The sequence below is a fragment of the Sus scrofa genome, chromosome 1 (genome assembly GCF_054392235.1).
Source record: "Sus scrofa isolate SSC_HxYL_T2T_F1_AM1 chromosome 1, Sscrofa_HxYL_maternal_Yorkshire_Landrace_v2.0, whole genome shotgun sequence".
In the NCBI taxonomy this organism is placed as follows: domain Eukaryota; kingdom Metazoa; phylum Chordata; class Mammalia; order Artiodactyla; family Suidae; genus Sus; species Sus scrofa.
In genome coordinates this window covers 82,789,735-82,816,043 of record NC_139383.1, presented here as the reverse complement: position 1 = coordinate 82,816,043, position 26,309 = coordinate 82,789,735, and the positions used below count along the sequence as shown (strand labels likewise).

Here is a 26,309-nt window from a genome sequence, read left to right as displayed (position 1 = left end):
TTTGACTATTTCTGTAGAAATTACTCAGTTACTCTATATTTCTTTTTTCTTTTTTTATTGTTATTTCCCCAATACAATTTTTTTTCTACTGTACAGCATGGTGACCCAGTTACACATACATGTATACATTCTTTTTTCTCACATTATCATGCTCCATCATAAGTGACTAGACATAGTTCTCAGTGCTATGCAGCAGGATCTCACTGCTAATCTATTTCAAAAGCAACAGTGTGCATCTATTAACCCCAAGCTCCCAATCCATCCCACTCCCTCTGTCCCCCTTGGCAACCACAAGTCTATTCTCCAAGTCCATGAGTTTCTTTTCTGTGGAAAGTTTCACTTGTGTCATAGATTAGATTCCAGATATAAGTGATATCATATGGTATTTGTCTTTCTCTTTCTGACTGACTTCACTCAGTATGAAAGTCTCTAGTTTAATAGGATGGACAACTTAATGTTAACATTTGTCAAATAGCCTATCGTATTTTTATTTTAATTTATTTATTTTTTGCTTTTTAGGGCCACACCCACGGCATATGGAGGTTCCCAGTCTGGGGGTCCAATCAGCTATAGCTACCGGCCTACGCCACAGCCACAGCAACATCAGATCTGAACTGCATCTGTGACCTACACCACAGCTCACGGCAACACCGGATCCTTAACCCACGGAGTGAGGCCAGGGATTGAACCCACAACCTCATGGTTCGTAGTCAGATTCGTTTCCGCTGCACTACGACAGGAACTCAGCCTACTGTATTTTAAAAATGATACTCTACACATTCTTCAGGCAAATGGTGCTAGCTACAAGGAAGCTACTGGCTGTGAGTCCATACCATATACAGCACACAAGTATTGTGTGGTAGAAAGAGAAGCTTTGTACCTTTGTTGAAAAATTCCTGTATTTACTAACCATAACCAAACTACTCAAAACTCATCTTCAAATAGTTAAGGTGAAAATTATGAACAATGCAAGTTTTTGGCCATGCCCACAGCATGCATAAGTTCCTGGGCCAGGGACTGAACCCAAGCCACAATAGTGACCTGAGCCATAGCAGTGACAATGCTAGATCCTTAACCTGCTAGGCCACCAGAGAACTCCAACAGTGCATTTCAATGTGAAAGAAAATACAAATGGGTATGGTTGGTCCATTGTGATGAATGTTTATTCTATTTTAAAAAATTTTATAAATTAGTATCCTCCAATATGTCTTAGCCATGATGAAATAAAAGTAAAATATTGCATTATTGAAAGAAAGTTTCTCAAAATGCCATCTGGTTTCTGTATACCCTCTTCTTGATAGCCGGAAATGGGCCTGTGATAACACAAGGTTATCAAGAGACACAAAGTAAAATTTTACGTGTCAGAACAGAAGGAGCTGATAAATCAGCACTCTTTTTCTCACGGAGACCTTGAGCCCACCCTTATTGTGCTGATTAGAGAAATATATACCCTAAACTGTAACATGTCTATACCTTACTTTTCTGATACATATTTTTTTGATAGGTTTCCTTACTTTTCTGACGGGAAGCATGTGCCCAAGGAATTAAACATTGAAAGAAGATTCTGCACTGGGTACTTAGGTATAACTGCTTTTTTTTTCACAGAGAGAAAGTAGGAACATTTTACTAGATTATTCTGATAATTATGGTTGAGCTATGGGAAAACCATACCAAATACAAAAAAACCCCACAAAACTTGTGTAGCAGCAAAAGTTCCAAGCAATTCTGCCCTGTCTTTGAAGACCTCCAACATCAATAAACCCATGGAAATACACAGGAACATGCTTCAATGTACCTGTAATTTACATAAGCTAATCTTTACCTTTTGTTTCCCATATTACATAATTTAAAAAATTCTGATCGAAAACTGTATGGATCTAAGCTTAGGAGATGGCATTTTGCAATATTAGTTTGGTCTTGGAATTTGAATGTGACTCCTGTGAATAAACGAACTTTGAAAAACAATGCATGGACTAGAATGCTTCCTAAATTCTGTGTATAAAATGTTTATTTTTGTGCTATATTCTCAAAATGGCAAAAACAGCAAAGACATGGTATGAACATTTCAAAAACACAGCATTTTTATGCTGTGCTGATGCGCTTCAGAATCCCGCTCACAAAGCACCTCAGTCAGCCCTAGCAATCAGTGAGTTGACATGTTAAGATAAGAACCCATTTGTCATCCTGACAGAGGACTCTAGTAAAATGTCATAATTTCCATTATGTGTGAACTCATCATTGGGTTTCACAAGAGAATGCACCATTTTACAGACAACTCAGGAACAACAACTGTATGGTTACACAGTTGCTGTGATTAAGTACAGAGACATCTTTAAGAGGCAGTTTATAAACTTTATACAGTTAATTACACTGTTTTATTTTTTTCCTTGTGTTTAAATCATTGACAAAGTAAGAAGGGTCAGACTTTATGGTTTGTCATTTACACAGTAAGAACAATGGGAGGACTTCTCTAAGGGCTTTGTTCTTGGTTCAGAGGAAACACTTTCTTACCATCAAAGACAGATATTAGGTGAAATGGAGGAACAAACCACCTTGAAAAGCTGTATGGGAGCTTCTCTGGGACTTTGTACATGGAATGATCCTTTGATTAAAAAGATGGATGAGATGACTTCTAAGGTCACTTCCATCCCTAACACGCTGTGACTGTGTGGCAGAATGAATGTTCTGCCATGTTATAAACTCTACTGTCTACACCAAATATGTGAGTTAATATCACTTACCTCTGCAACTTTGAGAAATTCAGACACACGTGTCATTCTAGTTAGAAATCGTTTGTAAATTTCTAGAGCATCTTTACATTGTCCTTTCTTCATTTCAAAAAACTTTTCTAGAAGAGATAGATAAGCATTTTGAAAAAAGTATTATATTCAATTTTCTTCTAAGCTTATGTTGATACTATTACTTAAAACTTTAGTGTTTGTTTCCTAGAAGAGAACATAGGCAAAACACTCTCTGACATCAACATCATGAATATTTTCTCAGGTCAGTCTCCCAAAGCAACAGAAATAAGAGCAAAAATAAACTCATGGGACCTCATCAAACTGAAAAGCTTTTGCACAGCAAAGGAAACCCAAAAGAAACCAAAAAGACAACTCACAGAATGGGAGAAAATAGTGTCAAACGAGGCAACGGACAAGGGCTTAATCTCTAGAATATATAAGCAACTTATACAACTCAACAGCTAAAAAGCCAATCAACGAATGGAAAAATGGGCAAAAGACCTGAATAGACTGTTCTCCAAGGAAGACATACAGATGGCCAGCAAACACATGAAAAAATGCTCAACATCGCTGATTATAAGAGAAATGCAAATCAAAACTACCATGAGATACCACCTCACACCAGTCAGAATGGCCATCATTAATAAGTCCACAAATAACAAGTGCTGGAGGGGGTGTGGAGAAAAGGGAACCCTCCTGCACTGTTGGTGGGAATGTAAACTGGTACAGCCACTAGGGAGAACAGTTTGGAGATACCGTAGAAATCTATACATAGAACTTCCATAGGACCCCACAATCCCACTCTTGGGCATCTATCCGGACAAAACTACTTAAAGGAGACACATGCACCCGCATGTTCATTGCAGCACTATTCACAATAGCCAGGACATGGAAACAACCCAAATGTCCATCGACAGATGATTGGATTCAGAAGAGGTGGTATATATATACAATGGAATACTACTCAGCCATAAAAAAGAATGACATAATGCCATTTGCAGCAACATGGATGGAACTAGAGACTCTCATACTGAGTGAAATGAATCAGAAAGACAAAGACAAATACCATATGATATCACTGATATCTGGAATCTAATACAGGGGACAAATGATCCTTTGCACAGAAAAGAAAATCATGGACTTTGAAAATAGACTTGTGGCTGCCTGATGGGAGAGGGAGGGAGTGGGAGGGATTGGGAGTTTGGGGTTATCAGATACAACTTAGAATAGATTTACCAGGAGATCCTGCTGAGTAGCAATGAGAACTATGTTTAGATACTCATGTTGCAACAGAACAAAGGGTGGGGTAAAAAATGTATACATGTAAGGATAACTTGATCCCCTTGCTGTACAGTGGGAAAAAAATAAATTAAAAAAAAACTTTAATGTTTGAATCAAAACACTTGACACTAAAACTCATGTGACATGTGCAAATATATAAACAAGGAATCCCAGAATAATTTAAGCAAGGTATTATCTCCTAAGATGTCTCACATGAAACAACTCAGATAATGAAAACACAACCAAAGAAGAATATGTTAATTGTCATAACAGGTTTTCTCCATGATCCTAGTATTGTTTCGAAAAACAGCATCAAATTCTCGCTGACATCTCACAAGTTAGTTCTGCATTTTACAGTATCCTTATTTTCCTACTAGTTCACAATAAAGCAGTAACCTACATATTATAAAGCAATAATCAATAAACCTCCCTGAATTAAAGAATTCTTTAACTTCTCTATACTCTGTATAAATTGATACTTGCTTTCACTGGCCATAAACTAATTCTTTCAAACATTATAATACATCTGTTAGTTATAAAACAGTGGTGTTTGGGGACTTTCTGGTCTATCCTCATTCTCAACCTCTAGATTTCTAGACAGAAAAACAAATGATCCTTCTGCTGTTCTCCTTCTGCTTCTCAAGACTAGAATTCAATTATGAATGACAAACTGCAGCATGACATGGTATCTTCTCCATACCCCTTCTGAAGAACAGCAGCACTTTAACAGTGTTTTACCCCGCCAGTCAGTCACTCATTCATTGAGTCAATAATTATTGACATTGAGGATGGAGACACAGTTGGGCAATGTCTACAACTCCTCCCTGGCAACACTGGATCATAACTGATGGTTCAGTATCTTCATTATTTTATATTTGCACATGGTTAAACATGTGCTATTTTTATCCCCTCTCATACTTGAAAGTCCTGGATTTCATTCAGCATGTAATTTTACTACCTCAGAAGTATTTTTAATTTTCTCAAGAAAGGTTTAATAACATATAATTACACAAAGAACTAATTATCGAGGGTAGCTATTCATTAACTTCTGTTGACAGTCTTTCGGTAATTTTACTTTTAACGTGGACCTCCCCTGAAGGGTATTCAAGGGAAGCAAAGAGATCAAGAAAAGAAACACATACTGTTTTCTGTTTGTTCAGCTTTGAGAGAGAATGGAGTTTGTTTTTAAATGGCTAAACTTGAGGATACTTTATGCACTCTACCCTGTTGCCTAAGCTAAAGACACAATTATGGTGCTATAAGGGAAAAAAATCTTTTCAGTTTAAACCCTGGAAATTAGGATCAATTCCTGTGAAACCACCCTTTCTTTATTTTTAAACAATCGTCACATAGACAATTTCTTCTAAATGCCTAAATTACTTTTCTTTATGATAATACAAGTGTATTTTCTTTGATTCAGATCTCCAGCCATAACACAAAAAGAGAACTCAAACTGAATAATCTCAATATCCTTTTAGAACCAATGCACCAAAATTTTAAGCAATGTTTTTCTGTCTTCTCTGGGTACTTTTTAAATTGTTTGTATTTTTTCATGGTAATTTAGGATTTAACAACAAAAGAGATTCAATAATGATGGCTTCAGAATATAATCTCATAGTTGTTTCTATAATGGTGGTAATTATACAGAAAAGCAACATGTACTTATAGAACAGAGAAATTAACACTTTTTTTTTTATGGCTGCACCCTCAGCATATGGAAGTTCCCAGCCAAGGATCGAATCCAAGCTGCAAGTGCAACCTATGTGGCAGCCTTGGCAACACCAGGTCCTTAACCCAACATGCCACAGGAGAAACTCCCAGAGAAATGAACATTTTTAACAGAGGGTATGGGTCACCCAGAAATGAGTCTCTTTTTTTCATACCAAAGATAACATAGGTTGATTTTCAGTATTTGAAATGATCAAATATTGATATTTGTAACATGAATCTTTATAAAATGTTGATAAACTTTCTTGTCATATTGGTAATGACTTTCACAGAATAACTGTCCTAGGAAAAGAACCAGAATAAAAGGTATGTCATCCTTGTAAAACAAACTTGAGACTTTGCACATGGGCCATTTCTCATGACCCTGAGTTAGTATGGAAAGCATGTGCTTATTCACATGTCAGAATTTCATTATACTGATAAAATGTCTATGAAGATTTGTGCCACTAATGATTCCAAAATTAGATGTAGCAAGTTGGTCATGAAGTCCTTCATTGAAACTCACCATATTATATTTATACAGCTAATTACCAGCACTAGTTAGTAAACAGACAAAAAACAGACTTGTCTCAAAACACGTGGGATACTAACCGTACCTATGTTCTATGACGTTGCTTTTATAAGAGCAATTTGACACAGGTTAAATGAAGGGCACTCAAAACCAGAGTGTTGTAAGGCAAGAATATATAGCTATCACTTTTGAAAAGTCAGGTCTCTAATATGAACAGGTACAACTCTTTTCCTTTTCTGCTCCTAATCTTAGCCAAGAGACTATCTTTTTCAAAGTAAGTGAGATAAAAATATATAGTGAATGGATGAAAATGCAAAATGCATCCTTAGTACAATATATCTATAAAGTCAACATAAAGAGAAAGTAAAGCAGAACAACATTTAAGGAGCTGATCAAAACAATGAGAGAAGAATCACATGATGTGACATATAATTGCTAAATCAATTGTAAAGGCATTAAGTCTGATGTTCTTGAAGCAAAAGAGGAACTGAATCAAGGATACAGTGGGGGAAGAGGAGGAGAAAGAATAAATAGAACTTCATCATTTGACACTTGCAGGGGTTTTAGTAAATGGGCAACTCAAAGATAACTGAAGTTTCTGATTTAAAAGACTAGCTCTATATAAACAGAAACAAAGAGATCAGGCAGAGCACATTCAAGAGTTCCACTTCAGAGATGGAGTTTCTAAAGGAGTTTTAGGTGAAAATACAATATCTAAGTGTAAGTGTCTATAAGTAAGAAGACATGCAAAACTGAAGCTCAGGAGGGAGGGAAGGACTGTAGGCATGAGACTCAGTGTAATGGAGGTAGGTTCTCCCATGAAGAATATACAGAGAAAGCAGAGGAGTAGACGGCTTGAAGCGAACCTTAGTGAAAGCTCACATTTATGAGCTGTAAGGAAGAGTAAAAGCAACCAGCAAGATCTGTCTTACTTGGCTTGCCAACCGCCCCCACCCCCCAACCTAAAATCAAGCTTATGTGGTTTTGAACCACATACCATGGGCAAGAATCTTTCCCCACCAATGGCAAAGCCTCCAAGGGCAACTGTATTTGATGCTGGTGACCGGCTCACCCAACTCCATCTATCTTTTTCTAGACTTATAGGAGCCAGGGATCTGTATACCAATTTAGTTCTGCATGTTGGGCAGACCTGAGGGCAATCTAGAAGGTGAACCTGAGGCAGCAGCAGACTTCCTGGATCTATATGGATGTTTCTTATGGAAAGTTATAAGCTGCTTGAAGGGTGAGATCTCTTTCACTGTATCTCACTCTCTACTGTTCAGCTTCCTGGGCTTTGAGGAGCAATGGTCACTGTCACAACCACTTGATATGACTCCCTACTCTCTGAGAAGGGGCCACACCCCAGCTCCTTAGTGTTGCAGGGCAACCAAGGTGGCAGTGGCAGCTGGTCACTAGCATCCCTTAAAGTAGTGGCCTCAAAAGCAGCAGCTTCCCTAGTGTGCAAGAACCTATTACTTCAGGAACATCTCAGGAGGCTGAACCCAGAACCAGATCCTACAGGCTTCTAGTAATGGCATCAGCACCTGGCCCCTGTTTTAATTTCCTCTCTATGGAGAACAGGTAGTTTCTGTTTCTTGAGTAGATGCAATATTTGGTAGCTGAACCAGCTGTAGAAATAAGACCCTCAAAAATATCAAAGGGAATGTCTGGGATTACATAGGTAACCTGATTGAATCTGAAGGCAGTGATGACCACCTGCAGTGACTAGAGAATTGGATTCTCAGAATCCATGCTGTATAGGAGCAAAATACTTAAATTATGACTTACGGCTTTCTGAAATGAGCACCTAGAATGAAGCCTATCAGAACAAGCAGCTGCTGGGAGAGACCATGATGAGAACAAGGCAGAGAGACCTGTGGGGTGGGCAGCTGCTCCCAACTCCTCTGGAGAGCTTAAAAAGGAAAATGACAACATAGGATCTAAAATTATTGTCTCAAAGTTGCAGACCATGGTTCTCCAAGCTGCCCTAAAATAATCTTATCCTTGCAGACACAGGGCTGTTGTCATTTAAGGATGAGAGTCTAATCTTGTGAGTGCTGAATTATAACATCCATGGACAAGTTAAATTTCCAGTCTCACCATGGTCTCCTTTGTGAAAGTTAGGAAAACAAGAAAGAAAACAAAAGGAAAGTATCTGGGTAGATTCAAACCAAAATGAGCTACTCTTTGCTGGAAAAAAACTTTCCTTTCTCAGTCTGAAGAGGGTGGTCTGCCTTGCTTGGAGATCCTGTAATCAACTCACCTTCTACCAGGGAATAAAATTCTCATATCCCATCCCTTTTCTTCTCACCCCTCTACCATTTCTAGTGGCCTCAACACCTAAAATGTCATTTAGAAACCAACAATCCAGCTTGGCCTTGGGAAACAAGTACAAAGTCTGAATCAAGGCTGGGGAGGAAGGGAACTACATGCTTAAATAAGTACAGGATTTTGCACATTTATGTTGGCAGTAGTTTCGCCAGATAAAATATTATACACTAGTTATTTTTTAAATTTTATTATTATTATTATTATTATTATTATTATTTTTTGTCTTTTTGCTATTGCTTGGGCCGGTCTCACGGCATATGGAGGTTCCCAGGCTAGGGGTCTAATCGGAGCTGTAGTCTCCGGCCTACGCCAGAGCCACAGCAACGTGGGATCCAAGCCGCATCTGCAACCTACACCACAGCTCACAGCAATGCCAGATCGTCAACCCACTGAGCAAGGGCAGGGACCAAACCCACAACCTCATGGTTCCTAGTCGGATTCGTTAACCACTGCACCACAACGGGAACTCCCAGTTAACTTATTTGTAAATAAAGAAGGTGGATTGAGATGGCAGAGGAGTAGAACATGGAGCTCACCTTCTCCCACAAATATATCATCATAAAAGAAAAAAAAATCCAACAACCCATCTACATGTAGAACGTTTCTCACAGAACATCTACTGAATGCTGGCAGATGATCTCAGACTCCCAAAAAAGGGCAAGAAATCTTCAACATAACTGGGCAGGACAAAAGGAGAAAGAAGGAGAGAGAGAAGAGAAAAAAATCAGGGTGGAATTAGCATTCCTGGGAAGGAACTGTGAAAGAGGAAAAGAATTTGCACACTGGGAAGCCACCTGATTGACAGAGAGATCAGCTTAGATGGGGCAGGGGAGCCTCAAAGCCTCAAAAATTGTCTTTTCATTTTATGATTTCTTTGCTGTGCAAAAGCTTTTGATCCATCAATTCCATTCCTGGGCATATATCTGGAGAAAACCCTAATTCAAAAAGACACATGACCAATGTTCATTGCAGCACTATTTACAACAGCCAAGACATGGAAGCAACCTAAATGTCCAGCCACAGAGAAATGGATAAAGAAGATATGGTACATCTATACAATGGAATATTAGCCATAAGAACAAAATAATGCCATTTGTAGCAACATAGATGAACCTAGAGATAATCATACTAAATTAAATTAAGTCAGAAAAAGAAAAACAAGTATCATATGAGATCACTAATATGTGGAATCTAACAAGAAATGATACAAGAGAACTCAGAAAACAGAAACAGACTCAAAGATTTTTGAAAGCAAATTTATGGTTACCAAAGGGGAAACACAAGGGAAGGGATAAATTAGGGAGTTGGGAATGACACATGCACATTATTTTATATAAAATGGATAGGTGACAAGGACCTACTATATAGCACAGAGTAACCTACTCAATACTGTGTAATAACCTATATTGGAAAAGAATCTGAAAAGGAAAGGCTATATGTATAATTGATTTGCTTTGCTGTATACCTGAAACTAACATGACTTTGTAAGTCAACTGTACTCCAATAAAATTTATTTCAAAAATCATAAGTTCAAGGAGTTCCCCGTCATGGCTCAGTGGTTAACGAATCCGACTAGGGAACCATGAGGTTGTGGGTTCGATCCCTGGCCTCGCTCAGTGGGTTAAGGATCCAGCATTGTCATGAGCTATGGTGTAGCTCGCAGTCGCTGCTTGGATCCCATGTTGCTGTGGCTCTGGCGCAGGTCAGCAGCTACAGCTCCGATTAGACCCCTAGCTTGGGAACCTCTATATGCCACAGGAGTGGCCCTAGAAAAGGCAAAAAGACAAAAAAAAAAATCATCAGTTCAAAAAATAAATTCAATGAAAAATTAAAAGGACAGAAACTGAAAAGAAAAGCCTTGGAGAAAAGCACAGCAGCCAGACTGAAGAGGGGAAAGCAGAGAGAGAGCTGTACAGGTTATCGGTACCACGACCTGGCACACTACAGCCTGAGACACTCAGACAGGGGCTGGGTGCTGAGGCTTGGGCTTTGGAAGTCGGTCCTGGAGACAGGACTAGGGTTGGCTTATGGAAACAAACTAAGGGGGCTAAGGAGTGGTGCATCACAGCCAAGGGAGGCCAGGGGGAAGCCTGGGCTTACCAGAGAAGCAAGGTGCGATTGTTACAGAGAGTGAGGTGGGGGAGGACCACCATAGTAACTTCTTTCTCTGTGTGTGTGGGCTCTCAGGTGGCAGGGCACCTCTTGCATGGGCTACTGCGGAAGATGCAAGCAACCAAAGCCATCTCAGACTTGAGAGGCTGCCTGCCACGCCTGCCACACCTGCCACACTCCACCATCCTTGGGACCACTGCTGCTGCCAACCAGGTGCTGCCTGTTGCCCCCACCTCCTTGGGAACACATGTGCCCTTCCACTGCTGCCACTGAGGGCCCCATGGCCCACCACTGCCACCACTTCTGATTTCCAGCAACCAGGAACCATCCATTGTCTTCACCTCTCTGGGAACACACACACCCTGCTGTTACCACTGCAAAGGGCCCCAAACTGGGCACTACCACCACCTCACTGGAGGTCACTGCTACTGCTGAGGGCCTGGTGAAGAGGCACTGCCTATAGGTGCCACCCATTGCCCCCACCTCCCTGGAAGCATGCATGGGCCATGCATTTGTACACCCTCTATTAATGGAATATGGCCCTGCACACACTGAGGAAAAAGACAGCAAGCATCCAAACCAAAAGCAGCTCCCACATCAAAAAAAAAAAAAAAAAAGAAAGAAAGAAAGAAAAGTAAGCCCTCATAAGCTACCCAGGATGCTCTCACATATAAATAGCTGGCTCTCTAAGACTATAGCAGATAATTGTTTCCCCTCAACTCACAGAGTAAGATAAAGGATAAAGATAAAGGATAAAGATAAGGAGAGGATTCTAAAGGCATCAAGAGAAAAACAAAGAATTAATTACAAGGAAACACCCATAAGGCTAACAACTGATATCTCTACAGAAACACTGGAGGCCAGAAAAGAGTGGCAAGACATATTCAAAGTTCTAAGAAGGAAAAATTAGTAACCTAGAATATGCTACCCAGTAAGATTATCATTTAAAATAGGAGGAGAAATAATTTCTTAGACAAGTAAAAACTAAAAAAAACACAGCAGCACTAAACGTATCCCAAAAGAAATATTGAAAGTCTCCTCTAAATAGGAAAGAAGCAGATACAGTTTGGAAGAAGTTCCAAATGGAAAGTAATAAGCCAGTACAGAGATCAAAAAAGAAAAAAAAAGTATTTGTGATGGAGTTCCCATCATGGCGCAGTGGTTAATGAATCTGACTAGGAACCATGAGGTTGCAGATTCAGCCCCTGCCCTTGCTCAGCAGGTAAAGGATCCAGCATTGCTGTGAGCTGTGGTGTAGGTTGCAGATGCGGCTCAGATCCTTCGTTGCTGTGGCTCTGGCGTAGGCTGGTGGCTACAGCTCTGATTAGACCCCTAGCCTGGGAACCTCCATATGTCATGGGAGCAGCCCAAGAAATGGCAAATAAGACAAAAAAAAAAAAAAGTATTTGTGAAATCAATGATAAACACAAGGAATAGCAAAAGGATAAACATGATGTAAAAAGGATATCAAAATCATAAAATGTAGGGAAGGAGAGTAAGAAAATATAGACTACTTTCTTTAGAATGTGTTTGAGCCTATTTGACTATCAGATATAGGAAGGAGTTAACATATTCAAAAAACAAGGCAACCACAAATCACAAACAATACATTCACAAAAACCAAAAAAGAAAAGGACACAAACATTAAATAAAAGAAAATCATCCAACCAAAAAAAGAAAAAGGAACAAAGGAGAAACAGAATCAACTGGAAAATAAGGTTTAAAATTGTAATAAATTCATATTTATCAATAATTACCTTAAATGTCAATGGAATGAATACTCCAATTAAAAGACATAGAGTATAAGACTAAATTAAAAAACAAGAGCCTACAATATGCTGCCTACAAGAGACCCACCTCAGGGTAAAGGACACATATAGATTGAAAGTGAGGAGGTAGAAAAAGATATCTCATGCAAATGGAAATGACAAGAATGTGGGAGTCACGATACTCACATCAGACAAAATAGACTTTAAAACGAGGGCCATAAAGAAAGAAAAAGAAGGACACTGTTTAACGATAAAAGGATAAATTCACAAAGAGGATATTACGCTCATCAACATATATGCCACTAGTATAGGAGCCCTCAAACACATAAAACAATGCTAACAGACATTAAAGTGATGGGAATACAATAATGGTATGAGACTTTAACACCCCACTCGCATGATCAATGGAAAGATCCAGATAGAAAATCAATAAGGCAACAGATATCCTAAATGACACAGTAGAAGAGTTGGACTTAAATGATATTTTTAGGGCATTGTATCCAAAAAAAAAAAAAAAGAAACCCCAGAAAACACATTCTTTTCAAGTGCACATGGGACATTCTTTAGGATTGACTGTATACTAGAGCACAAAACTAACTTCAAAACATTTAAGAGCACAGAAATTATTTCAAATATCTTATGACCACAATGGCATGAAACTAGAAATCAACCACAGGAAATGATAAAAAACTGACTACATAGAGACTAAACAACATACTACTAAATAACAAATGGGTCAATGAAGAAATTGAAAGGAAATTAAAAAACACCTTGAGACAAACAAAAATGAAAACACAACCATACAAAATCCATGGGATGCTGCAAAAACAGTTTATAGAAGTTCACAGACCTGCCTCAGAAAATAAGAAAAATCTCAAACAACCTAACCTAGCACCTAAAAGAATTAGAAAAATAAGAACAAACAAGACCTAAAGTCAGCAAAAGGAAGGAAATAATAAAGATCAGAAAGGAAATCAATAGAAGAGAGATTCAAAAAAAAAAAAAAAAAAAAAAGAAAAAAACAATAAAACCAAGAGCTGATTCTTCAAAGGGTTAACAAAATTGACAAACCATTGGCCAGGTTCACCAAGAAGAAAATAGAATCAAAATAAGCAAAATAAGAAATTAAAAAGAAATTTCAACTGATACTGAAGAAATACAAAAAACCATAAGAGAATACTATGAACAATTACATGCCAACAAATCTGACAACCTGGAAGAAATGGACTTTCTAGAAATATCCAGTCCACCAAAACTGAATCAAGAAGAAAGAGATAATTTGAACTGACTGATCAGTAGAAATAAAAGTTGAGTATGTAACAAAAAAATCTCATACAAACAAAAAAAACTCCCAGGACCAGATGGCTTCACAGACGAATTCTAGCAAACATACAAAGAAGAACTTATACCCATCCTTCTTAAACTCTTCCAGAAGACTGAAGAGGAGGAACACTCCCAAAGATATTCAATGAAGCCACCATCACCTAATACCAAAATCAAAGATACTACCAAAAAAGAAAATTATAGCCAATATCTTTAATGAATATAGATGCAAAAATTCTCAACAAAGTTTTAGCCAACTAAATCCAACAATACTTAAAAAATATCATACACTACAACCAAGTGGGTTTCATCCCAAATTCACAAGGATGATTCAACATATGCAAATCAATCAATGTAATACACAACATTAACAAAAGTCAAAAACCACATATCTCAAAAGGTGCAGAAAAAGCATTTGACAAAATTCAACATCCATTCATAATAAAAACTCTTAATAAAGTGGGTATAAAGGGAATATATCTCAACATAATAAAATCCATTTATGACAAACCCACAGCCAATATAGTATTCAATGGAGAAAAGCTGAAAGTCTTCCTGCTAAAATCTGGAACAAGACACAGATGCCCACTCTCACCATTTTTATTCAACATAGTATTGGAAGTCCTGGCCACAGCAATCACACAAGAGAAAGGAATAAAAGGTATCCAAATTGGAAGGAAAGAGGTATAATTGTCACTATATGCAGATGACATAATACTACATATTAAAAACCTTAAGGAATCTACACAAACACTATTTAATTTGATACATGAATTGAGCAAAGTAGCAGGATAAAAAATTAATATTCAGAAATTGGTTGCATTTTTTTACACTAACAATGAAATATCAGAAAATAAATGTAAAAATACAATACATTTTTAAATTGCACCAAAAAATACCTATGAATAAATCTGACCTCCTTAGGTGAAAGCCTTATATGCTGAGAACTACAAAACATTAATAAAAGAAATTAAAGATGCTTCAAAGAAATGGAAAAATATCCCAGTTCTTGGGTTGGAGGAATTTTACTGTTAAAATGGCCATGCTACCCAAAGCAATCTATATATTTAATGCGATCTCTATCAAATTACCTATGATAGTTTTCACAGACTAGAACAAATAATTCAATAATTTATATGGAACCATAAAAGACCTAGAATTGCCAAAGCAATTCTGAGGTAAAAAACAAGGCAGGAGGCATAACTCTCCCACACTTCAGACAACACTACAAAGCTACAGCAATCAAAACAGTGTGGTATTGGAACAAAAAGAGACATATGGATCAATGGAACAGAATAGAGAGCCTAAAAATAAACCCAAATACCTATGGTCAATTAATCTTTAACAAAAGAGGGAAGAATATAAAATGGGAAAAAGTCTCTTTAGCAAGTGGTGCTGGGGAAACTGGAAAAAATGTATGAAACTAGAACACACCATGCACAAAAATAAACTCAAAATGACTTAAAGACTTAAACATAAGACAAGACACCATAAAACTCTTAGGTGAGAACATAGGCAAAACACTCTTCAACATTGACCATACAAATGTTTTCTTAGGTCAGTCTCCCAAGACTATAGAAATAAAAACAAAAATAAACCAATGGGACCTAAATCAAATTTATAAGCTTTTGCACAGCAAAGGAAACCACGAAGAAAATGAAAATACAACCTATGGAATAGGGGAAAATATTTAAATGATTCAACAGACAAGGGCTTAAGCTCCAAAATATACAAACAACTGATACAATTCAACAATAAAAAAACAAACAACCCAACTGAAAAATGGGCAGAGGATCTAAATAAACACTTCTCCGAAGAAGACATACCATGCTAGCAGGTACATTAAAAATGCTCAACATCACTAATTATTAGAGAAATGCAAATCAAAACTACAATGAGGTACCACCTCACACCAGTGAGAATGGCCATGATTAATGACTCTACAAATAACAAATGCTGGAGAGGGTATTGAGAAAAGAGAACTATACTGTTGGTGGGAATGTAAATTGGTATAACTACTATGGAAAGCAATATGGAGGTTCTTCAGAAAACTAAATATTGAACAATCATATAAGCCAGCAATCCCACTCCCTGGCATATACTGAGACAAAACTTTCATTCAAAAAGATACATGCCCCCTTATGTTTATAACAGCACTGCTCACAATAGCCAAGACATGGAACAACAATCTATAGGCAGATGAATGGATTAAGATGCGGTACATATATACAGTGGAATACTACTCAACCATAAAAAGAACAAAATAATGCCATTTGCAGCAACATGGATGCAACTAGAGATCATCGCACTAAATGATGTAAGTCAGACAGAAAAAGACAAATACCATATGATAATCACTTATACATAGAATCCAAAATATGGCACAAATAAACCTATCTACAAAACAGAAATATACAGTCACAGAGAACAGACTTGTGGTCGCTAAGGGGGATGGGAAAGGGAGTGGGATGGACTGGGAGCTTAGGGTGAGTAGATGCAAACTATTACATTTAGAATGGATAAGCAATGAGGTCCTGCTGTATAGCACAGGGCACTATATCCAATCTCCTGGGATAGACTATGATGAAAAGGAATATTAAAAAAAAGAATGTGTATATATATATATATGTTGCATATGTATGACTGAGTCACTCTGTCCAGCAGAAATTGGCACATTATAAATCAACTATACTTCAGTAATAAATTTTAAGGGCAAATAATAATCTTTAGCATAAATAGGTTTCAAATAGTCCACGGAATTTACTAACAATGGCATTTGTGTTGATATAAATACAAATTGAATTGGGCAACTTGTACTTTTTTTCCTCCCAAATCTGGCAATCCTAATATAAAAATCTAGAGAATTCAAATATATTCTAAAGCCTCTGAGCCTCCAAACAGGAAAGAAGGACTTTTGTGTTTTTTGGTGTTTGTGTTTTTGATATCACTGATGATTCATTAATTTGGGTGAACATGCTCCAAGCAAATTCAAAATCCTGGCCTAAGCATCCTGGAGTAGCTCAATGATTCCCAAACTGAAGCAAATCCCGAACTGAAGTCCCCCAGACCAACAGCCTAAGCACCAGTTTCCCAGTAGACATGCAAATTCTCAGGTCCTACCCCAGACCTACTGCATTAGAAGCTCTGAGTTAGTGTCCAGCAACCTGAATTTTAATAAGCCCTCCAGAAGGTCTTGAGCAAGAGCCTTGAAATCCTTCCAAAAGCACTTATTCCTACTCTTCTTCAAGGGGACCTTTCCTAGAGTGACTATGCTCAGGGGAAAGGGACATACCCAGAGTTTTCAGGGACATGCACTGTTAGTCAATTCTACTCTCTGGAGATCCAGAATGTCACTATACATTCCACTAATGTGAGGGAGGCTTTTCGGAGATAGTAGATTTAAAAACAAATTAGATCCAGTGGGTGCATAAACCATCCTTGGTTATTTCCCCAGTTTCCCAGATACATAAATGGAACAGAAATACTTTGAAATTAGCAGAATCCCCACATTGGTTTCTTGATCTCTGCAAAGATCCAGGGTAGCAATTCCATCCTATTCCAAGTTAACTTGAATATCTGGTTTGTGTGAAAGATAAAAGGCTTTTAGAGACCAACAGCAGGTTTCAGTAAACTTAATCAGGTGATGACTCCTCCTTGCAAAGATCCAGATGTGTCCTCTTTTCACGCAGAAAATCAGCACTGTTCCTGACAGCTGATAGGCATCTGTCAAAGGAGCAGTTTCTTTTACATCTATCCCCATAAACAGAACCCATCAGGAGTAGTTTGCTTTCATCTGGCAAGGATGCCAGTACACGCTAACTGTCTTATTTCAAGGATATCAACCCTGCTGGGTGTCCTAATGCTCCTGGATATCATTTGATACCATCAGGCAGACTTGCAGTGAGTGGGCAAAAATTTCAGGTATGCTAGGTGCCTTAATAAGTCTCATGCATGTCAAAGGGTAGGAGACCATGGAGAGTTCAGGGACCTGCTACCTCAATGAAGTTTCCATGGATCCCAAGGTCCTCTCCAAATGAAAGACATGTTGCTTCACATTGCACTCCTACAACTAAAAGGCAGGCAAAAGTTTTGCATAGCTTTTTTGCTTTTGGAGGTAACATATACAACACAGTTATGTCCTGCTTTAAATAGGGTGTCAGGTTATGGTGTCAGACACAAGTAGAGCCGAGATCAAAGGAAGACTCTGCAACTGCTCCCAAGTGATGCCACGCAGGCCTTTGTTCCTGCAGATCTAAAGGTACTCAAATGCCTGCAGCAGATCCAAATGCTGCACAACGGTGCTGGCACCCTCCAAAAGGAAAATACAATAGAAGCCTCTAGCGCTTTTGAGCAGCACCCTGTCTTTTTCAGACAGAAACTATCTCCGTTGGAAGAACTGCTCTTGCCTTGCTTCTAGAGACTGAGCTTCTGACTATAGAATACCAAGTGATTGATCTTAAGACCTCAAGTGGTATCTAATACACCAAATCACAAAGCTTGACAAGAGCAAGAATACACTTCATCATCAATCAGAGGTGGTAACATAAGAGATCAGTCTCAAGCAGTGCTGAAACACCCATGTAGGTTCTATGAACAGATGGCTCACACTCCCAGTATACCTACATCTGTGTTGCTATTTCTTCCCTCAAATCATGCCTATGGCCTTTGGGGAGATTCCTATGGCTGGCAGACAGAGGGAAAGGAGAATTGAAGCTTGGTTTAAAGATGTTTTCTCATACTGGCACCAGTTAGAAGTGGTTTGCTGAATCATTATAGTTCAGAAAGGGCTGAACTTGTCAGTAGAAAGACATCTTTCAGCATAGGCCAAACTTCAAGCAGTAGGTACATCTGATTTTTCCTTTATGTTGAAGGAAATATGGGGAGGACATATGAAACTACATCAAAACACAAACATCTCCAGGGGTAGCATCAGATGTTGTTGTCAGCACAGTGGAACAGTTATTTATCCTTACGGGACTTAGTCTAAGAGGCAAAGCCTAGAACCTGCTCCTCCAGTCACTCCAAAATTTTGCAGGCACCAAAATCACTGTATGAAATCCTCTTCCGCTAAAAACATCTAGGAGGCTTTCCATTCCCTGAACTCGATCTTGACATAAGTATACCAGCAATGAAATATTAGAAAAGGAATACAAAAATAAAACACCTTTTAAAATTGAACCTCAAAAAATCAAATGCCTTGGAATACACCTGACCAAGGAGGTAAATGACCTATATGCCGAGAACTATAAAACTTTAATCGAAGAAATTAAAGAAGATGTAAAGAAATAGAAAGATATTCCATGTTCATGTATTGGAAAAATCAATATTGTAAAAATGGCCATACTGCCCAAAGCAATCTACAGATTCAATGTAATCCCTATAAAATTACCCATGACATTTTTCACAGAAATGAACAAACAATCCAAACATTTATATGAACAGCAAAAGACCCAGAATTGCCAAAGCAATTCTGAGGAACAAAAACCAAGCAGGGGGCATAACTTTCCCAGACTTCAAGAAATACTACAAAGCCACAGTCATCAAAACAGTGTGGTACTGGTACCAAAACAGACAGACAGAACAATGGAACAGAATAGAGAATCCGGAAGTAAACCCTGCCACCTATGGTCAAGTAATCTTTGACAAGGGAGGCAAGAACATAAAATGGGAAAAAGAAAGTCTATTCAGCAAGCATTGCTGGGAAACCTGGACAGCTGCATGCAAAACAATGAAACTAGAACACACCCTCACACCATGCACCAAAATAAACTCAAAATGGCTGAAAGACTTAAATATACGACAGGACACCATCAAACTCCTAGAAGAGAACATAGGCAAAACACTCTCTGACATCAACATCATGAATATTTTCTCAGGTCAGTCTCCCAAAGCAACAGAAATAAGAGCAAAAATAAACTCATGGGACCTCATCAAACTGAAAAGCTTTTGCACAGCAAAGGAAACCCAAAAGAAACCAAAAAGACAACTCACAGAATGGGAGAAAATAGTGTCAAACGAGGCAACGGACAAGGGCTTAATCTCTAGAATATATAAGCAACTTATACAACTCAACAGCTAAAAAGCCAATCAACGAATGGAAAAATGGGCAAAAGACCTGAATAGACTGTTCTCCAAGGAAGACATACAGATGGCCAGCAAACACATGAAAAAATGCTCAACATCGCTGATTATAAGAGAAATGCAAATCAAAACTACCATGAGATACCACCTCACACCAGTCAGAATGGCCATCATTAATAAGTCCACAAATAACAAGTGCTGGAGGGGGTGTGGAGAAAAGGGAACCCTCCTGCACTGTTGGTGGGAATGTAAACTGGTACAGCCACTAGGGAGAACAGTTTGGAGATACCGTAGAAATCTATACATAGAACTTCCATAGGACCCCACAATCCCACTCTTGGGCATCTATCCCGACAAAACTCTACTTAAAAGAGCCACATGCACCCGCATGTTCATTGCAGCACTATTCACAATAGCCAGGACATGGAAACAACCCAAATGTCCATCGACAGATGATTGGATTAGGAAGAAGTGGTATATATATACACAATGGAATACTACTCAGCCATAAAAAAGAATGACATAATGCCATTTGCAGCAACATGGATGGAACTAGAGACTCTCATACTGAGTGAAATGAATCAGAAAGACAAAGACAAATACCATATGATATCACTGATATCTGGAATCTAATACAGGGGACAAATGATCCTTTGCACAGAAAAGAAAATCATGGACTTTGAAAATAGACTTGTGGCTGCCTAACGGGAGAGCGAATGGGAGGGATTGGGAGCTTGGGGTTATCAGACACAACTTAGAATAGATTTACAAGGAGATCCTGCTGAGTAGCAATGAGAACTATGTTTAGATACTCATGTTGCAACAGAACAAAGGGTGGGGGGAAAAATGTATACATGTAAGAGTAACTTGATCCCTATGCTGAACAGCAGGAAAAAAAAAAAAACATCAAAAAAAGTGAAAAAAAAAAAGAAATGTTGAAATGTGTATCAGCATATAATAATATTAGAGAAATAGTAAATGCAATAAAGAGCAGTATAAATATGGGGAAAAAATACACAGAGAAATGTCACCTGAATGAGTCATGTATTTAGATATCTTATGAAAGCTGCAGTATCCAAATCTTTGCATTCTGATACCATCTCTATTCACAAACACCATTCAGTAGTTCTACCTACCAAGTAAATTAATAACTCCGTCATTGTAGCAAGCAAAAAGTTTGATAAGGTCTTTGAAAAGAAGCATAAATGCAGCATTTATGACACCATTTGTTAGCTCATTTGGATGTACCTAGAAAAAGATGAAAATTTCATAGGTCAACTGCATGTTATCAAATGACAATTTTTTCTCAGGGAACATTAAAATGTCTCAAATGAATACTACACATTCATAGGCAATGTTGTAAAACCGCTTGAGTAACCCTACAAATAGCAAAAGATGGACTTTCTTTTTTTTTGTTGTTTCAACTGAACTCAATGAAGTCAGTCCTATCAATGATAAGACATATATTCATTCTATTAGATCAATGATCCATAGATCAATCAAATCCATCTTTTGAACACCTGGCCTCTTGTTGCTTTTACTATGTCATACTACATTCTTCCCTTTCCCCCATGTAATGGTCTTTACATGGGCCCCTGACTCAGGCTCCAAGGGCCAACAGTGGCTGAAAGAGGAAGCGCTGCTTAGGGAACGGACACCTTACCCCTAAATTAATTCTTGAGACTCATAGCATTCACTCTAATCACCAACACAAAGAAGAATAATTTCTCTTCATTCCCAGATCCCTGTTTCCAACTCCTCAACCTCTGCTCTTTTTGCTTTTATGACTTCTTTTCTCCTTTAATTAAGGCAGTACCATCATGAAGGGTAAGGAAAGCATAGAAAATGAAGGAATAAAAAGAAAAAAAAAGTTAAGAGAAGTAATTCCATATATACCTAGTGAAGTCCTTACTATAAAATCTGTCAAAAAAACCACCACTAAGCTGGTTTTCTGCTTTTACTGAAATTTCACAGGAGTCTGTGACTAGGATTCAGTGACAGACTAAATTATACAATCTTAGCAATTTTAAGAATATTTGAGGAAAATTTTTGTTTTAGGCAAGTATCAAATAGATGAAAGCTAACAACGCAAGTTAAAAATCTTCCTGCATGTCAGAATATTTTATTTTCATGAATCATATGAAACTTTTGTTAAACTTTTCTTTCGACCATGCCCACGCATGGGGACCCCAAGTTCCCAGGCCAGGAACTGAACCCTTGCCACAGTAGGAAAAACACTGAATCCTTAACTGCTAGGGTACCAGGGAACTACTACCATTTTTATTTTGAAATAACTGAAAATCCACATGCAACTGTAAAAAATACAGAGATCCCATGTACTATTTACCAGTTTCTCCCAAAGGTAGCATCTTGTAGAACTATAGTACACTGTCACATCCAGAATACAGCTATTGACAGAATGTACCAATCTCACTTAGATCTCCCCAGTTCTACTCGTTTGTGTGTGTATTTAGATAATCTTACCATATGTGAGTGAATTAGTGCATCTGCCACCATAGTCAAGATACAGGTGTGGCTTTAAGAAACAAGGCAGGTTGGCTTTGACGGGAAGAAGGACCACAGCAAAACAAAAACAGTTCTCTTCAGTGGATGCTGTCATGCAAGCACTCTAGATAAAATGATTTCTAATAGCAGGTTGTCATTTAGCTGCCGGGATGAGCCTTTTGCAGCTACTTTATCCTGTCAAACAAACAGGAGGCCACCCTCCTGCTTGGAACATGGTGTTCCAGGAATGCACCACTCCTAGGTTTCCATAACTTAGGTTAACACCTGGCAAACAGGGCAATCAAAATCCTCTCCGCTGCACCAACAGCCCACACTAATTAAGCGTTCAACGAATTCATCTCTAAGTCTGTTTCATGGGGAAATTCTTTATCAGTGGCCCACCTTCCAATAAAAAGCAATACCGATTATGTAAAAAGCATTTTCTGATGAGATACGTACGTCAAATTCCAGCAGGGCATCAATCTGTCCCTGTAGGATGGGCATACTCTTCAGCAGCTTTTCAGGAGCCATGGTTCGCATGACACCATCGGCCCTACAATTAAAATAAAAAAAAAAAAAAAAGGAAAAGGTAAAACTTACTTGTATGTGGAAAATTCAAGACCATGTGCATTGTTCCGAGCTGTCTCCCCTCTACTGCCTTGTGGGGTGTTTTTTGGGGTGGGAAGAGGCTGTGGCTGGTTCCCCTACTTCTCTAATCCTCCTGACTCACTCTCATTTCTCAACCACACAGGTAATGCTTTCTCCACACTGCCCTCAGGAAGAAAGCAATGCCCTCTGGATAAAAGGGGCCAGCTGAATTTCTGAATGGATTTTCCTATGTTAATAACAAAAAATAGTAGTATTTAAAATACAGGTATCCTAAACCAAATCACAGACATAGAGAACAGACTTATGGTTGTTAAGGGGCGGGTGGGGAGGGAGTGAGATGGACCAGGAGTTTGGGATTGGTAGATGCAAACCATTATGTTTAGAATGGATAAGCAATGAGGTCCTGCTATATAGCACAGGCAACTATATCCAGTCTCTTAGGGTAGACCATGATGGAAGATAATATAAGAAAAGTGACTGGGTCTCTTTGATGACAGCATAAATTGGCACAACACCATCAATCAACTATACTTCAATTGGAAAAAAACCAAAACCAAACAAAATACAGGCTTCCTAAACCTCAGTTTGTTTCTTTTTGAGAGAGAGAGAAAATATGTCTTGGAAGCCTTCAAAACCTATGGGACTGGGAACAGAATGGATATTATTATCCATCAGGTAAAGAAAACTGCATTCTGATTTGCAGCTTGGCTGAAACAAGATGCATTTCAGCAGCTGGGGAGAATGAGACTTGAGATTAGAGCTGAGGGGGGCATCAGAGGGGTAATGGACCCTGGACCCACTCACAGGCCTCCTCCAGGGACGGCCAAGGAACAGCAGGACTGAAACAGGTTACTACAATGAAATGCCCAGGTCATGTGAACGGGCTAATGGCAGCTTTTGGGGTCTCTCCCACTCCAATGGTAAGGACAGCATCCCAAAGTGCCTTTCTGTGCCCATACAGGGTACACAAGCTTCTAAGAAGGCTGTGGAGAGGTCATCATCCAGCTGGGACAGGAGCATGAACTAGCAGCATCTCTAATGAGTTGCGGATGAAGTCAAAACCTAGATTTCATAAAATGCTCACCCACAAGAAACTTATTTGAATAGGTAAGTTTATATTTTTCACCACTATGATTTAAAAAAAAAAAGTAGTTAGAAGCTAAGTTTAGATCAGCTGTTAGAAAAGAGAGTTGCATCTTTTTGTGTGGATTCTTGAGACTAAAATACTAAACTTTCTACAACATCTTTCCATTATTTCCAGTTAGGAACAGATAGAAGATTTGCCTAGATTTGTGGCTGTATACTTTTAAACTCAAAAAACTATTTAGAGGGAAATAAATGGTAATTATGAATTAAATGCAAGTGTTTCTGTTTCAGTGAGGTTTTCCTAATCAATGGTTAGTATTAATGATTAGTTCAATCATGGTATGTGTGCATGTGTGTTTGTGTGTGTGTATAATAGTAGGTCAATATTAGCCCCAAAATAGATCTACGCCACATACACAGCTCAGCTGCACTTCAATCAAAAACACATTGAAGTGTTCCTGCCGTAGTGAGTCGGTTAAGAAGTCTGACTGCAGTGGCTCAGGTCCCTGGCCTAGCACAATGGGTTAAAGGACCAGATATTGCTACAGCTGCTGTGTAGGTTGCAACTATGGCTCAGATTCAACCCCTGGCCTGGGAACTTTCATATGCCATGGGTGTGGCCATAGAAAAAAAATGAAATTAAAAAGAAAAAAACCACACTGAATAACACCATCAACTATAGCCACTGTACTTTTAAATGAACCTTGTTTAAATTCTCTCCATTTAAAATTATTTAAAAGTATATATGTATTCAATAATTTTGAACTGATTAACAAATAAAATGTTATACCATGTCAACCCTGGGAAGCAAATCAGATTTTCTGAATGAAAATATAAATATAGTAACACATATGGCAACCTCAAGGCTGATTTCCATATTATTAATTGAGCTTCTCTTTTAGGGGATTGAAAACTGGGCCTCCATGATCAAAATTAGTTGGCAGGTAAACTTAGTTAAGATAAACCAAGTATGCCTCAAAGACTTATTCTCCCCAAACAAATATGAGAAGAAGAAGAAAAAAAACATACCCTTTCTTCACTCTGGCAAAATCAAATGCCATCTGTCTGTAAGAGAAAGCCTTTTCATTCAGATATCTACTATAGCGCCTTATAAAGGTAGACATATCATAACCTGGGGGAGAGCCAGAGAAAATAAAACTAATTAATAAAATACCTTCAATTGCGCTTTTCTTAATACCAGTTTTTAAAAACTCCTTAAATGTAAATAATTCTAAGATGAGGTCAATAAGTATGCCACAGGCCTCACTTAAAATCCTACTTTAGGCAAAAGTACTTTTGGCATGAGACATTCTAAGACTACTCATTTTTGTTATGCTACCATCCTCAAGCAGACTGTCTTTTCTGATTTTTCCTTTACATTTTTGTTCACTGTTTTAAATAACAGCCTGTTTCAGACTTTATCTACAGAGCTATCCAAGAAGTATCCACTTGCTTGGTGAGCCTGCCTTAAACATAACAGGCAATCAGCAAATGTGATGAATGAACAAATGACTGCAGTTCAAATTCTATCAATTTACAAAAAAATCACGTAACACTGGCCCTTTTCTTTAATTGGGAAAGAATCTTTTATTTCATTGCCTTTTGCACCTTCATAAACAAACGATGTAGGTCTAGCAAACCCACTGTTACTTTTTAAGGTAAATACTGAAAAAGACAAAAAAAACTGATATAATATTCAAATTCATTAATATAATATTAATATAATATTTGTATGCTGACAATTATTTTAAAGTTCCTATAAAGTAACTATATAGTTTCTTTTATAATTTTCTTAGATAGCCAACAGAGCTATCAGTAACAATGATTTTGAAAGAGTAACCCTACTTCAAAAATTAAAAATTCTGCATCAAACATGTCAGCAAGAAAATGATAAAACATAGTATCCTTACCATGGGATCCACTTTTGTCCAAAAAATTGCTGAGATTGAATAGTGTATTTCTAGAGGCCAAATACTGAATAAATCTCTGAAAAACAGACATTAGAATCACACAGGGAACTACATTCAATATCCTGTGACAAATCATAATGGAAAAATAAGAATAAGAATATACATATATATATATGTGTGTATAAATGAATCGCTTTGCTCTATACTTGAAACTAGCAAAACACTGTAAATCAAACTTCAATAAAATTTTAAGAAATTAGAATTAACATCAATATTATCAAAATCATTACTTTAAATACTTTCTGACATTAGAGCTACTTTT

The 26,309-nt window shown here is 38.0% G+C and overlaps 1 protein-coding gene across 25 annotated transcripts in view; it reads right to left on the bottom strand.

Annotated features, from left to right (window-relative positions):
- SNAP91 (synaptosome associated protein 91) overlaps positions 1–26,309 on the bottom strand; it is a 157,622-nt gene that overhangs the window by 83,391 nt on the left and 47,922 nt on the right. For all 25 annotated transcript variants that reach the window (XM_021091696.2, XM_021091727.2, XM_084963950.1 and 22 more), the window contains exons 4-8: positions 25,988–26,063; positions 25,107–25,209; positions 22,842–22,935; positions 21,014–21,125; positions 2,742–2,848 (exon numbers count right to left, since the gene is read on the bottom strand). In XM_021091696.2, coding sequence (XP_020947355.2) covers positions 2,742–2,848; positions 21,014–21,125; positions 22,842–22,935; positions 25,107–25,209; positions 25,988–26,063 — 492 coding nt within the window. The remainder of the gene's footprint in view (positions 1–2,741; positions 2,849–21,013; positions 21,126–22,841; positions 22,936–25,106; positions 25,210–25,987; positions 26,064–26,309) is intronic.